The sequence below is a fragment of the Impatiens glandulifera genome, chromosome 7 (genome assembly GCF_907164915.1).
Source record: "Impatiens glandulifera chromosome 7, dImpGla2.1, whole genome shotgun sequence".
NCBI classification, from domain to species: Eukaryota; Viridiplantae; Streptophyta; class Magnoliopsida; order Ericales; family Balsaminaceae; genus Impatiens; species Impatiens glandulifera.
The window spans coordinates 5,640,551-5,657,350 of NC_061868.1; the positions used below are offsets into that span (position 1 = coordinate 5,640,551).

Sequence of the window (16,800 nt, forward strand, 5' to 3'; positions counted from 1 at the left end):
TTTTTGGTAAATCTGAGTTTTGCATAACGCATCTAATATGTGGTCTTCCATTATTGTTAACTGATCATATTGAGATTTTACCCGGTCTTCTTCAATGACTTGGTATTCCTAAAGGACTCTCAATATAGAGATTTCAATCTCGATAGGTTGTACAACATTCATACCATGTACTAGAGAATAGAGAGTTTCGTTCGTCGATGTCCGAGCAGTCGTACGATATCCCCATAAGGTAAATGGTAACTTCTCATGCCAATCCTTGTATGTGATAGTCATCTTATTGATGATCCTAATCACATTTTTGTTAGCTTCTTCCACTACGTCGTTAGTTTAGAGTCAATAGGGCGATGATTTATGGTGCTCAAATTTAAATTCATTGAGCAAGGATAAAACTTTTCCCTGAAAGTGTCTCATACTATCTGAAATAATGGCATGATGTACCTCGTATCTGGCCATGATATTGATTCAGATGAATTTTTCCACTTGGGTAGATTTTAGAATCTTGTAAGATGATGCCTCGACTTATTTAGAAAAATAGTCGATAGCTACGAGTATGAACTCGTGTCCATTTAACGCATGGGGATAAATTTTCCCAATGACATACCCTATGTAGAAAAGGGCCATGGTGATGTCATACTGTAAAATATTTTAAGTCAGCATAAACCTGACATTGGTGACACATTCATGTTCCATATTTTGCCAATAATATCCAAGACAAAGTATTCTCTTGGCGAGATTTAATCCATTCATATGTGGACCACGTACTCTTGTGTGCACTTCCTCTATGATCTGTCATGCTTCGGGACCATCGACGCAGAGTAGATTTTGACCATCAAAATATTGTCTGTATAACTTGTTAGTTATCCAAGCGTAATTAGTGGAATACTGGCACAGGGCTCTTCATTCTTTAGCTCGGAAATGAGACGGATATTCTCTATACTCAATGTATTTTGAAGAATGTCGAACCATGGTTTGGTGGACACTTGAATGGAGGTTATCTTTCCGATTTCGAAATTGGGCTTCTATTTCTGCCGGATTTTCAGAGATTTGACCTTAATTCCAATAGGGATTTGGGTCATAGACGCTAGCGTAGCCAAAGCATCGGCAAAGCGATTTTGGCTTCTTGGCATATGAACAAAAGACACTTGATCAAATTTGTCGATAAACTGGATTAGGTAGGTATGATAGAGTTTAAGGTTTTCCCCTTATACTTGTCATGTTCCGTTGACCTGTGATATAACCATGTTAGAGTCACCAACTACGTCAAGTTTAGTTGCTCCTCGTTCATATGCAATTTTGAGACATGAGAGGCATGCCTCATACTCGGCTTCATTGTTGGTTAGGAAATATTCCAATTTAATAGAAATGGGGTTATATGTTCCCTTGGGATCTATTAATAAAATTCTAATTCTATATCCATGTTTGGATGAAGCTCCATCAAACATTAATTTCCATGTATCCGAAGTGACAGTCATTATGTTGTTATCCAGAAAGTCGAGTTCATAGGAAGACTCGATCGTAATGGGTTGATCCTCCAAGAAGTTTGCAACAATACTTCGTATTTAGAAATTATCATCATCCATTTAGCGAGTTTGGGGCGATAGCAGCGTTCGCTGAAATAAATAATAAATTGGATCCAACCTGGATACCAGTTTGATAGGGTGGTCTTGCATATAATGTCTCAGTCTTTTGGTGACCCATGCAAGTGTCCAACATACTTTTTAAAGTGACGAATAGTTTAATTCGCATAGGGTCATTCTCTTGATTAGATAGTAAACGGCGATCTCGAGTTTATTCTCGATTTCTTGAGCCAACAAGCTGCACATAACCGAATCTGTCATCGTGAGGTAGAGAATTAAGGGAACGTCAGGCGTTGATGGCATAAGGACCGGTGGTGACTTTAGATAGTCCTTAATTTTGTTAAATGCTTGTTGAAAATTTCATCCCACTAAAATTTCTGATCTTTTTTCAGCAACTTGAAAAGGGGATCACATGTGAGGGTCGATTTACTAATGAACCGACTAATGAACTTAAATTTTTCGAGAAAGCCCTGAACTTCTCTTTCATTTTGAGGGGTAGGCATAGTCGTAATTGCCTCGACTTTGGATGGGTCGACTTCTATTCCTCTTTGGGTAATAAAAAAACCTAGCATCTTACCAGCGATGACTCTGAATGCACACTTTTTCAGGTTTAACCGAAACCAGTACTTTCTAATTCTTTGAAAGAATTTGTCCAGGTTAGGAATGTGTCTCTAACGATCTTTAAACTTCACAATTATGTCGTCTATTTACACTTCCACTTTCTTGTGGATCATGCCATGCAAGATCATAGTTACTACTCTTTGGTAAGTAGCCTCGACGTTTTTAAGACCGAAGTGCATGACCCTGAACAAAACGTGCCTACCTCTGCTATAAATGTAGTTTTTTCTTTGTCTTCTTCAGCAATTAGGATCTGGTTATATCCTGAAAAACCATCCATGAAAGAAAATAACTAATTATCGGGGCATGATTGACTAAAATGTTGATATGAGGTAAAGGAAAGTTATCTTTAGGGCTGACTTTGTTCAGATCGCGTTAGTCTATACACACATGCATCCTTCTGTCTTTCTTTAAGACATGAACCACATTGGCTATCCATGTGGGGTAGTCCACAGTTTCAAGGAATCTTGCTTCCAACTACTTTTGAACTTCTTCTTTTATTTTGGTTACAACCTTAGTTTTTATTCGTCTTAACTTCTGTTTGACGAGTTTAGCCTCTAAATAGAGGGGAATATGATTTCAGACAATGCCAAGATCTACGTCGGACATATCCTTATAAGACCAGACAAATATGTCTTTATTGGCTTTTAACAATTCCATCATTTCACGACGTTCGTCACTATTTAGACTCTGCCCAATCAATACATTTTGAGGATCGTCTGTCATATTGAGGTTTACTTCAATTATTGTTTTAGCAGCGAAAACAATTTTGTCATCATGTTCCAAAATGTTTTTCATTTCGAAATTAATATCAAACTGAAAGGAAACTTCATCATCTAAAATGTATTCAAAACTATACTCTGGTATTTTATTAGATTCTTATTAAAAAAGAAGAGGACATCCCATCAGGATTGTCGTTACAAACTTCTTTATTTATTACAACATTAAACATTTTTTCACAGTATAAAAGGGGGTGTTATAACTATAAACTCTTAGGTTGATCACAAGAGCTTTATTAGATGCTGGTAGGTTTGCGGAGTCGATCTCACAAGAACTTTCATCACTCGAATCTTCTTCTATTACATAGGGATCATTTCTGACTAGCTTCTCCAAGGTTTTGTGTTAGTAAATAGTCATTTTCCTAATCATATTAATAGATGAATTAGGATTATAAGAACAATCTAAAATGATTTCAAAACATGGAGAGCGGATTTGCAAAACTTGATTGAAAAATAGCTCAGTGGAATCAAAACACAGTGTGACTTCCTTTCTCGCACAAACTGTTCATTTAGGGTTTGAGGGATATGTATATATTGCTTAAATATTTTACCTTTTCTAGAACCTTCATAACTTGTTGGAGTATATCCAATACCGAAATTATCCGAGTTATAATAGGACCAAGGAAAATAAGGTATTCTAGTAGTATTTAGTCCTAGACCCATTCTTAGAAAATATCTCATTTTCTACATGAGACGCATGGCCATGACACTATATGATGTAAAGTTGGAAATGTGAGATGAATCCTGCATTTGCCTAAACATAGGATAAATATCAAATCCACTTAACTCAACTCCTGGGTAGGTGGAATGAGTTGAACTGACGATGGTCATGACATACTTCTCACCTTCTATAGTGATGAGTTTACCGTTAGCCACAAATCGTATTTTTTAATGCAGGGTAGAGGCAAGAGTCTTAGCTTGATGCAACTAAAGTCTTCCCAAAATCGGTTATATGATGGTTGCATATTTATTACACAGAATTCTACCTCAAATGTTATATTAGCTACGTAAATCATCATTCGGAAGCTACCCATAATTTCTCTACGAAAATTATCAAAGCCTTGGACACACATGTCTGATGGAACGATTTTATTAGTAGGTATTCCGATTTCTTGAAGGGCCCTCCATGGACATATATTCAGTGTTGAACCATTATCGATTAGAGTCATAAAAATAACTTTATCGCCAATTTTCACAGAAATGTAAAGTTTCTTAACACGAGTTTCGTTAGGAGCAGGTAAATCTTTGTCCTCAAATCCTATCATGTTAATTTATGAAGGTGCTGAAATAATTCCAACTAATTCTTCAGGGGTTGTGTTAGCTGGTATACTAGCCTTGCTTAGCTCATTTAGCACAACCTTTCTGTATTTTATAGAATACATCAGGATTTCCCATATGAAAATATTGGCATTGATCTTTTTTTAGTTGAGTAAAAAGACTATTGCCCAGGTTTTGAGCTATGGGCTCATCTTCCTTTCTTAGGACATTAGATGGACCAGGAAGATTAGTTGTATTGGTATGAGATGTTTTTATAAAATTGGGTTGGAAGTCAAATCCGCTACGGGTCGCTAAGACTTCATGTCGTACATTTCTTTTTGGAGAATTTGTGTCGGGATCATCAGGGATCCACCAATTTCGAGATACTGCCGGTGGAGGTGGAATTGTTCGATCCGCCTTTTTAGACCATTTATTGACTATATTAACTTCAAAATTGCCAATAAGTTCATCCACAGAGATCATATTTACATAGTGATCGGGTAACAGATTTTCAAGATCTCGGATTTAAGTATGATTTTCTAATCAATCAGGTTTTGGCATTGGTTCTTAAGGGAATTATAGTTATTAGTAAAGTGACCTTTCATCTAATGGTATGCACACCATGCACTTTCGAAATTTCCAAGGAACTCCTTATCTTCCTTAGAAGTTAAGGGCTTGATTGGATTCCTTTGTTGGAAGAGAGCAAAAGCTTCACTCAAGGTCATACCCAAATCATCAAAAGTTTTGGAAGGTCTCGGGGACTTTGGTATTGATGGTTTAGATGTTGTCGGGGTATTTTTTTATAGCCAATACCAGTTTGCTTAGACTTGGCTTAGGAGAGGTTGGAGCTTGCTAGGCAGTTGTGACTTGATGAACTTCAGTTTTGTCTTTTCTCTGAGGTCGTGTAGGAGCAGCATATGTCTTTACGATTTTACTTTATTTCCCCTCCTTTTCAAAGGTTTCGTTGAGGTTATTACTAGTCTTGAGAAGTTTTTTCATGTTTTGGAGGTTTTAACGGTAAATCCAATAGAATATCGGCCATTAACATTATCCAAAATTATATCAATTTGTCTTTGTTCGCTGGGTAAAGAATCTATTCTTTAGCAATAACTTTCCACATTTCGATGAAAACCAAAAATTTCTCATTATCACATTGTTTCACGTTCTTGAGCTTCTCCTTAGGCCATTTTAAGCTGAGATGCATATTGAACCGTTCTATAAAGGCTTATGCGAGTTCATCGATAGTGTTGCATCATCTAAGTATTGTGGAAATATATGGAGGGTTGTCGATTCTCCCAAATATAAAGGTGTCATAGCTATTATATATATCTAGAAGAAGACGGCATGATCACTCTTGTCCACGTATTTTGATAAGGATGGTAACTTTACACCAAAAGGGATGACTACTTGTTCAATAGCCTTCATAGTATTTTTCCAAGCATGGTGTTCATCCATGCTACATTTGGTTAATTGATTTAACTAAGCTTTAATTTTGGCTTGGTTGTCATTCAACTGAGCCATTTGTACCTTGTATTCTGTAGGAGGAATAATCGTAGGTTTTACAACCTCTTGGATGTTAAGGTCAACATCGGAAGCTTCTGGTTGGGTCCAAGTCGATCTATTATCCTCATATTTAAGCTCATCATAAAGAGATGCTTCTTCTATGTTACAACGAGTTTGAAGATTAATCATAATTGGCGTGAAGATAGGTGGGATAATTTGTTGTGACGAGGATGGCTGATCTTGAACAGGAATAGTAGGCTTGATCATTAAATTCGTTAATACTGCCAACTATTATGTTACTTGTTAAAGAGTAGTCTTCATTTCAATAAATTTAGTCGGAGATATTGTATCAACTTTATCAACTTTTGGAGTTCTTTCGGCCATCTATTGACGCATAAAACGTCTAGTTTTTGGATCTCTTCTTTGTGGGGCTGTACTGCGATTGTCGAGTCGTAATTATAGAAGAGGTAAGTATTGTAATTATAAAAACAAGAGCAAATGTATATGCAAATAACATGACTTATAATATAAACATTGTTAAACTAAAGAGAGAAATATTGTATTGAATTGTAATTTTTGGTTACATAGATTATGTTTATTATATAGATATTATAATTGACATATAAGGAAACTAAATAATATAATATTGATATTATCACAATTTATAATATTGTGATAATATCTTACAAATATATTATATTATACTCTAACATACATCTCATAAGCATTTTATATATTTTGCTTTATAGAACTCTGATTTTATACGGTTCAAAATTTCGGAGTTCCGTATTACATGGTCAACTAGTTCCATTAACTAAAATTAATGTTTTCTAATTCCTTCGGTTATATAACAGTGGTAAAACTAGAGCTTTTTTAGGGGGAGCAAGTCCTGCTGCAATAGGTAGAGGTGACGGAACCTTCACTTTATTCTTCTTATTGACGTCGGTATTCATCCATAATCTAGTCTAGATAATCTTTTCTATTCATTGGGATACTCATCTTAACTACATCATTCCACAATTCTAGATAGCTCACGTAGGCATTATAGTCTATAGGTCTATCTATGGCAACCACACAATCACGATAGGGAGGCATGCAGTCTCTTCCGAACTATTTGAAAAGCTCGTTGGTGTAATAGTAAGTGATCCTCTCAAGACCCATAAGCATAACTACGGGTTGATCGTCCATTAGATAGGACATCTTATTAATGTCATACCATGGTAGGAGTTCGTGTATGGAATCATTGTCATGAATTGGTACTTCTGGCGTGGTACTCATAATGCGTCGGTATTGAACAACAACACACATCTCACTACCGGGAAGCGGGGGAGGTATACACTTCTGCTTTTCTAAGAACCATATGTAGATAATAATGGGAGCCACTCTCTTTCTTAGATAATAGGTAAAGTAGGATTCATTTGAACCTATCAATATTTTAGCTAAGATAATTCCAATAAGATCGTTGTTTCCTTCCCTGAGGTGGTAAGCCACTTCCAATACCTTTGAGGATGGTGGACGGTTTGCCTGATGGGGCGAAGAAAAAGTGAGTCATCATGATTGTCATTGTGAGTAGGGATGTACTGAAATTCAATAGAATCTCTTCGCTCTAAGTGACCAGTTTTACCTAGCGTGGAAGGTCCAAGTATGTTCTCGTCAGGATTTTGTCCGTCGTGATCTTAGTATAACCGAATTCTTCATGAAAAAGGTTCCTGAGAGACAAGGACTCCGTAAAAGGTTTGAGCCTTATGATGTTCTTATTATCAATCATCATGATTGCTTTAAATTATTCAATAGTTGGACAAATTTGGCGATCTACTATAATGAAGGCCTTGTGTATTAGGTCCCATTTTCGCTGTATTTTTATCATAAATTATGGTGGATTTGATAGTGAGTGTATTTAAGGGCGATATTTAGTCTGTAGCCTCGGTAGTTCCATTCTATCTCGTGGAAATAGTAGCTCCAAAGGAACAGATCTTCGTTCTCTAATAGGGTCATTCTACGATTGTATAATCAACTTGATAAACATGCCGTTTAATTTTGATAAATCAAATATGCTTAGAGGTGTTTATTATATCTATTATAGATGTATACATGTATAATAAATAAGCACGTACAAGGTGACTTGTCGAGGTTCTGTTGTTTGGGGACGTCAAACAACAGTTGGACAAAGTAACCGGGTTTTGTGTGTTAAGGTGTGGTCGAGGTTTGGTTGGGAATTTCTCCTTACCTCGCTAAGGTTGCATCTTGACGGATGTATCAAAGTTAAAGGAGGGATCGATTCTGGATTCCTAAGTTTTCCTCATGCAATATCTCTCGGTCATAGACCGATATAATCGGTCTTCATGTAATTCGTAGAAGTATAGAGTTCTGATCTAGTACTTATTCATGTAGTCCAGGGTGATGTATCCATTTGATTCCTGGCAATTGTTATGATAGAACCTAGGTACCCTTTGGGGTGATGAACCCTTTAAGATGGACTATTATGAAAGTTTAAAATATTATAAACAAAATTTATACAGTCAGTTTTATTTATAGATTAAAGGTCCCCAACAGAGTCGCCAAAAATTTGTAACTCCCGAGAAATCCCTAGTCCGTAGCTTAGCACGTGTCGAAGGATACATGGTAATACGGGGATCCGAGGTGGCTCGATGTTTGATGATTTCAACCTTGGTTTGCGTGCCAGACATTTTTTTTAAATAAAACATTATTTTTTAAAGATTTTTGACAATACTTGGCAGTTTTTAAAATTAATTATGTAAAAATAATCAATTTTATTCAAATCATAATCTGGGGATTTGTTATAATCAAATGATGATTTGACTTGAAATTCAGTTTAAATTAATTAAACATAATTAATTTAAGAAAATATTATTTATTTGAAGATAGAGTCGCCAATTAAATTTAGAAAAATCAGTAAAATGTACGTGTATAAACGTACTTTATACCAGAGTTTTCATAAGAGGTTCGTTATTTAGTTACGCTTAGGAAAAAACTTGCGCGCTATGTCCTCTGCGCCCGTTGAAAACAGTTTTATTTTTTAAAAGTCTGGCTATAAAAAAATTATTTATAACATTAATTCCTTTAATTAGTAATTTGGAGGTCCTATACAAGGATAAGTTTAGATTAAATAAATAATTTTACAAAATTATTTAAATGTGCGTATCTGCGATTGCGGTTATAAAAGGTATAGTAAAACCTGGAAAAAAATCAGAAAAGGGAGTTAGGGTATAGAAATAAACATCAAACGGGGCCTTAGTCAAAATATTTATTTGGGAAATATCCCAAAAATATTTTGACATCATTTTTCTACCTTTCGGGATTACTTGAAAATGGATTGGGGTTCTAAAATTACAAAAATAATTTTGGGTTTTTAAAAGTGGAACCAAGTAGGCCTTAGGACCGGAGTCCTAGGCTTGAGTCCGTTTTTTACCGGTGGGAGACCGGATGGGCTCGGTCTAGACTAAGGGAGCTCTTGATCGGGGCTCGGGATACTCGGTTAGAGGACTGGAGTGTTCGGTCCTAGTTTCAGGAGGCTTGATCCTGAACTTAGATTATTTTGTCCTAGGTTTAGGAGTCTCGGTCCTAGATCTAGATTTCTCGGTCGTGGGTCTTGAGAGTCTCGGTCCTAGGTGAAAACCATTGGTCGGATTACTCGGTCCTAGCTCAAGAACACCGGTCCTAGGGTTCGGTCCTATCTCAATAACATCGATCCTTGGTCTCGGTCATATCTCAAGAACATCGGTCCTTGGTCTCGGTCCTAGGTCAATTTTGTCGGTCCTAAGTCTCGGTCAAGACCGAGGATTCTCGATCCTACCTCTCGGTCCTCGGTCTTAGAGGGCTCGGTCCAACAGAAAGCTTGGACATCATCTAAGGATTGATTTCAACTATAGAAATTACAAAATTGAACCCTAAATAAGATCAATCTGATCGAACTTGAAAAAATTCAACTTTGAATCATAATTTGAATTACATAAGGTCTGAAAGCTTACTTGTGATTGGAGAACACTCTTATGATCAGAAGGAAGCTTTCCAAACCTCTAGATCAAAGTTTAGATCACCGGAATAATTTCTTTAAAAACCAGTCGCCGGAGTTCCAATGAAAATCTTTAAGAAGGTCATGATTATTGGATTATGTTCGATGGATTGAAAGAAGAAGACATGTGGAGTATTTATACTCAAGTTAGGTCGGTTTCGAAGTCAAATTCATATTGAATTTGGCTTCTGAAATTCTTCTTTTTCGTTTCTGTTTTGTCCTCGCAGGCCTAGTTTTAGGGTAGGGTTTGAATTCTTATCCTAGGGGAAATGAAGGCGATGGAGATACGTGCACGTTGACCAAGTATGGAGGGATAAGGATGAGTAATGGCGGAGATAAAACTTCTAGAAGGTCGTCGGCATCCATCGCGTTTTTCCGGCGTTCGTCCAGTCTCGGCGAAAAAGATGCTCAAAACGGCGTCATTTCATTTAAATGAAATGCGTCGTTGTGTTCTATTGGTCGCTTGGGCGTTCCGTTAGCATCCTAGCTAACTGACGTCTCTTACTCTGTTGCAGCCCGGGCGCGCATTGTCTTTGTTACAGCTGGCTACACGGGCGTGTCTGGGTCGTTGGATGAGTTTCCAATGCTCATCTAATGGCCCAGTTTTCGGCTATATCTTATTTCTCTGGTTTCAACTACACTAGATTATCAGTTTTTGTTTTTATTAAAAAGTTATTTGAAATCAATTTTTTAACTCTTTCTTACCTTTTTCGTTACCAAATTAATACACAAAAATATTTTTGACAATATAATAAAAATTATGTTCATTTATTTTACTTTTGGATATATTTAATTATTTTAAGTTATAAATATGTCTAAATTTATAATTAAATTATTTTAACCCCTTTTTAAATTTAATTTGGGTAAAATAAATACAATATTTTAGTCCCAAATTATTTTTGACTTTTAATTAATTTTCTAATTAGAATTTAATTATCAAAATAATTAATTTTAATTTAACTTTAACCTTTCCTTTTAATTATTTTAAATTAAAATTTTTAAAATATTATTTTAAATTATTAATATTATTATAAATTGGATATGTTAAATTTTTATGTTTAAAAAAAATGTTTTATGAAATCTCGTATCCACTGAAGAGTTCACTTTAATTTATGATTTATTATTATTATTATTATTATTATTTATATGAAATATATTTTTAACAGGTAAATTTGTTAATTTAAAATTAGTTATATATTTAAGCTGAAATATTTAGAAAAAGTAGATCAACTATGAAGCATTAAAAATATATTAACTATAAATAATTAATAGTTTTTAAATATATATTTATATATATATATATTAATTTTAAATTATTATTTAGAGTGCATATTATTTCATTTGACTTATTTATACTAATAAAATATCTGAAGTTCATTTTTCATTAATTTTAAAATTCAACAATGTTAATTAAATGAAAGTAAAGAGGGTGAGTGATGTGATTTAAAATATATATATATATATATATATATATATATATATATATATATATATATATTAGTCTGACAGTCAAATTTTTGTATTTTTTGTTGTGATATCAAGAATTGTATAGGTAATAAATATAAAACATTAGTGTGAGGTCAAACTTTGTTATTTATATTTAGAAAATAATAAAAATATGTAATTTTGTACAATTTAAAGATAATTAGAGCTAGGGTTGTGCATCGGTTCGTTTTCGGGTTATTCAAGTTCCTCAATTCGGTTTATTCGAATTTTTAATTAAACCAAACCGAATTTGATATTCGGTTCGAATTTCGAATTCAATTTTCTTCCCTTCATAAACTCATAAACTCAAAATAATTGCACCAGCCGGAAATTGAACCCAGGTCTGTACCGAGGCAGGTGGTAGGGTACTATTTTACTACTAAACCACTAATATTTTTCTTTATTTTTTTTTTTATTATTTAATCTTGAATTCAAAATATTCTAGTTTGATTATTTTAAATTTTTTCTTAAAGTTAAGTTTGGAAGAATAAATAATAATAAATGAATTCGGTTTTCGGTTTGGTTTTCGAGTTGAAACATAAACTCGAAAACCAATTCGAAAACCGTATTTGAATTCAAATTGGTTTGAAATTCGATTTAAAAACCGAAAATGAAATTCGAATTCGGTTGGATATTCGGTTCAGACCAAATATTGAACACCCCTAATTAAAGCATCGGATTCGCTATTCATTAATTTTGTTCTTAAAATATTTTAGGTGATAATGCACAAACTTTTGTAAATTTTTGACTTTTTTTCCATATAGATAGTGTATAGACAAATACTTTATATTCAAAATTATAGATAATAAATATAAAATATATAATTTATATAAAATAATTATAATTATACATTTCCTCTTCAACACTATAGTAAGTTAAATAATTAAAATATGAAACATTATATAATATAAATGAATATTTGAATTAAAAACTTCATATAAAATTATTTTAAAATAAATTTATTAATGTCTGGATTCTACAAACAAAGTACTCAAAGTCATGAAACACTTTATGCATCCAAAAGAGAAACTAGCAAACAAAACATTGTATGTGACAGTAAATCAATTTCAAAATATAATTTCTTCTAATTCAAATCAGAACAAAAAAAATTGTATCTTTAGTTATCAAAATATCATATGATCCCCACTAAATGAAGCCTTAAAATGCTGCATACCCAAAACTATTAAATACCAAATCCCAACCATTGACTTTCTTTTAGAAACTGAGTGCAAAAAAAGAAAAAACCCAAAATTCACTCAATACCCATCATGAACAAAAGTCTATTGATATTCACAGCCTAGGCTATGCTCTATGTTTTCACTCTTTACTTTCGCCTTCTGTATCTCTTCGCTTGCTGCGCGACTTACGTTTCTTTCCACCACTCCAGTTGTCCATTTCCATCTTCCCCATTCCCATTTCGTTACTCAACAACGAAGAAGATGCTCCATTCGAGAAGGAACTTTTGTCATGAAAAACTACATTTGTTACAACCGCATGGATTGTTGTCTCACTTTTCAGTGGTACGCAGCTTCTTCTCCTCTCAATAACCGCATTCTGTCCACAGCATTGACCTTTGATGGCACTTTCCTTCATTTCCTCAAAGATGGCATCTTTGTCGCATTGGAGATCTTCCGAAAGAACCTGCAGGTCCAAAATTTAACTCCATTTTCAAATAAGAACATTACAGATGGAACAAGAAAAAAGGACCAAAAAACAAATAATCACCTTAAAATTTACAGGAACAGTAATCTTGGTGAAGGGAGACCCACATCCATCAATGAGGTTGAGTTTGATCAGAATGTCGAAAAGTTGTGTTTTCCTTATTGTTCTCCTGAAGAATAAAAACATGTCGTATGTTTATATTAAAGGATTGCTATAATTTTTGTTTTGTCCCCTTACCTTTTAATGAAGAATGGTTGTTTATCAAGAATCGCGTCTTTCATGTTTTGTCCTTCCATGAATGAAACCTTGAAAACAGAAACATGGGTCATAATAGACAATGTAACTAGGAACATATGCAAATGAGTTTTCGTCCAAATATTTCACCTCAACCGACTTTGCATATGGCAATGGAGCTCGGTTTCCATGTACACTGGTGATCCTCAGAGTCCAGTTGATATGTCTTTTATCTATTAGTGAAAATGAAAGAAAAAAAATACCTGGACTTGGTTAATACTGATCTGAAACAATAAAAAAACAAAAAAAAACGGCGTTTTACCTGAACTCACGGCATAAGTGATAGTAATCTGCAGAAGATCAATTCTAACAAATGGAGGAATCCGTAAATTGAGTGGTTCCAAGATACCTGCAAGAACCTGTTCTCAATTCAATCAATAAAGCCTATTTTGTTGAAAAAAACTAGCATCTTGAGCCCCATTTGGAGACACTTCCTGGATCTGAATCCGGATTCAAATGAGAAATTGTTGTGATCTCATCTTCATCCACATCCAATGAGATTGTTTCCGAAGAAATTTATCAACAGTTTCTCATCTAGATCCAGAAAGTGTTTCAATATCAGATAAGGGAAGTACCTTATCTACCAATCCATGGATAAGTATGTTTGCTTTGTTGTCCTTTGGAGTTTTCTATATGATCAATGAAAGAGATGAGAAACGCGAAACTTGTATTACAAGAAAAGGATATCAGAAAACTTGAAAGCATAAAAGGGGGGGTCAAGATACCTGAAGATTCACAATTACAATCTTCCCTCCACCTCGAAGACATTTGAGGGGCAAATCGCATGCAGGTTTGATCTGCAAACTATAAACAGAAGCTATTCATGATTATAGAGCGATAAAAAAAAAAAAGATTAACATGAAGCAAAACATGCAATTAATCATTGCAAAAGGTTACCTTGTCCCAAGGCATAACACAACATCAGCCATTTTGCAATGTTTTTCAGCAAGGTCAATTTCCTTTTTGGGTAATGGATCCTAGAAACAGTTATCAAGTTGAGGATATCCAATATAACATCTTTAAAATAAAAAAGAAGTTATATTTGGGATCATAACCGAAATATTATTACCTCCCAATCAAGAACAGTGTCCCTAAGTCTAGCGCCACAACCAACATTAGAACAACGTCGTGGTGTCTCCTTCAATCCGATAGTTTCTACCTCGAAGTCACGCATATACCTTTGTAAAATTTCAGTGGAAGATCAGTTTTCTTTGGGTAAATCGTAACATACACATAGGTAGAAAAAAGAAAAGAAAAAGATCTTACTCAGCTTCACAAGAAGGGCACTTTTCCATGAAGGAGTTCCCATGCAATTCCGATAGTTTTTCCCTTGGTATCCCAGAACGAAGATGGAGACCATCCACATTCTAATCATAAGTAACAAAATGGAAGATATAAAATTAGTATGAGTATTTTGGTTGATGGAAGAAGTGATTGACGATGGATTTTTCGACAGATAAAGTCAATTCAGGGACCAAAGTAGGTTTTGAAAGGATAGAACCATTTCATTAAAATATGGTGAAAACCTCAACAAAAAACCTTGGAATACAAGTTAAGACTTGAATTAGCATCAAGAAGAAACTCAAAAGCAAACATGAGCTCTAAGCAACACGAAGCAAAAGGCTACAAAAAACAACACAAAGAAGGTTACCTGACTAATTACTAGTTTCAGGATACCGGCCTTCTCAAGGGCAACTAAAGCCATGTGAGTCATGCCAGGCATTGCACGATGAAATGGCAATGAAGCTTCAGGCAAAGATTTCCCTTCCCGCTGCAAATCAATGCAAACAAGGTTTAAATAAACAAATATTATACTTTTCGAGGTTCTGAAGTGGAGACAAAGTTCGTAAATATCAACCTGAAGAGTCCAAATACCACCTGGACCACGAAAATCGGGTATACCACAAGAAGTTGATATTCCAGCACCGGTAAACACCACCAAATGTTTGCTCTGCAATGAATAATGTGTTATGAGTGCAAAATCAACACAAGAGATCATGTCTTAGTATATAAGTCCGAACCTTTTTTATCATTAAGCCAAGTTTTTCGATCTGTCAATGCAGAAGGACAAGCTCAGTTAGAGGATTTTAAATTACAGAAATGGAAAAAAAATTATTCAATGTACAATATTCTTTTAATTTTTCAAAACTGATGATTTAAGGCAATATCCATCCAAGAACAAGACAAAACAAAACAAGAAATAAAGAAAGCATAAATCAACAGACATCAGACAAAGAATTCATCGATACAGATGTTGTGAGACCAGGGCATGAAGTATGATTTGCATCCCTGATATCATCGAATATACAGTTATTCATTGCCATCCAGATCAACCAAATCCCAAAAGCAAAACATGGTGTTCTTAAGATTCGATCTCTATATGAAGAACTCATTCTTATATAACATCTTAAAAGAATTATGCTATAAACTAATAACAACTTCAAGTTTGACAAAAGAAAAGTGATGAACAAGGAAACAAAAATTAGGGCCTCTTACAACATTCCTTAGGGTTTTGATCAAATTATTCATGAAGAAACAATGATCATGGCACTACATCAAATTATTTCCTAGGGATTATGTATCAAATAACAAGATAGCATCATCAAGCAAAACCTTAAGACTTAGGAAAAAGTCACATAGAGAAGAGAATGCATTAATACCCATGAATCAAATAAGAGATCAATCAACATGATTTTGATTTCTTACAAAAACTCAATGAGCTACAAATCACTGATACATATAAAACAACAACTCCCACTGACAAATGCTAACATCAAGCAGCCAGATCTCAATGCAGACAAGAATAAACAACAATTTATTGAAGATAACATGATTCCGAAGGTAAAGAACTGCTCAAACATGTAAACCCATCAAGGGATTAAGCATAAATTTCAAGAAATCATCCGGGTTTTGGATGAAACAATGAGAAACAGAAAGAAGAAAAACACGATAAAGAAGTAAAATGTGGGTTTTTACTTTGTCCTGAAGAACCATAGGTTTGTCAAAAAACTCTTCCATTCCAACGTTACCGACATCTTCTATAAAGGAGAGCTTTTCCGCATAACCCAGAGACATGTTGGATGTTTTGCTTCTGGGTAATCTATCAAAGGATGATCAGAGAAGTGAGGAAGAAGAGACCAGCAGCAAGCAGGGGAGGTCTCTCTCTCTTTCTCTCTTTTCTTCTTTGTTCCTCAAAGAAGAGAGTATTGGTACTAATGTAGGAGGGAAGACCGAAAAACCTTTCGATTCCTTCGTATGAAGAATTTTGGTTCGGCCATTTGTCAATTGTAGTTATATGTAAACATATTGTTTAAGCAATTTTGTTTATGTTATGATCCATCTTTTAAAAATATATACATGTATATAATAGAAAATTATGTTTTTTTTACCATTTAGAAAGTTAACAAGATCATAATATATTTCCGTTCCAAATTAAAATGTTTTTAGCGAAAATTAATCATGATTTATTTAATTTTTTAAATAAGATTATTTATATTTATATTTATTTTATTCTATAAAATTATATTTTAAACTTAAGTCTTCCTTCTCACCTCAAAAATAATATTTGTATGAATTTTTCAATAGAATTGAT

General features: G+C 34.2%; 1 protein-coding gene across 1 annotated transcript; it reads right to left on the reverse strand.

Moving 5' to 3' along the window:
* Positions 1 to 12,346: 12,346 nt before the first annotated feature.
* LOC124945551 (NAD-dependent protein deacetylase SRT1) lies at positions 12,347 to 16,456 on the reverse strand. The gene is made up of 14 exons (XM_047486005.1): positions 16,185 to 16,456; positions 15,230 to 15,259; positions 15,067 to 15,159; positions 14,860 to 14,979; positions 14,475 to 14,575; positions 14,278 to 14,386; positions 14,106 to 14,185; positions 13,934 to 14,012; positions 13,784 to 13,837; positions 13,471 to 13,567; positions 13,299 to 13,381; positions 13,152 to 13,219; positions 12,978 to 13,083; positions 12,347 to 12,893 (listed from the first exon to the last, which is right to left on the reverse strand). Exons 1-14 carry the CDS (start codon positions 16,281 to 16,283, stop codon positions 12,570 to 12,572), a joined length of 1,443 nt encoding a protein of 480 aa, XP_047341961.1. The 5' UTR covers positions 16,284 to 16,456; the 3' UTR covers positions 12,347 to 12,569.
* Positions 16,457 to 16,800: the final 344 nt, after the last annotated feature.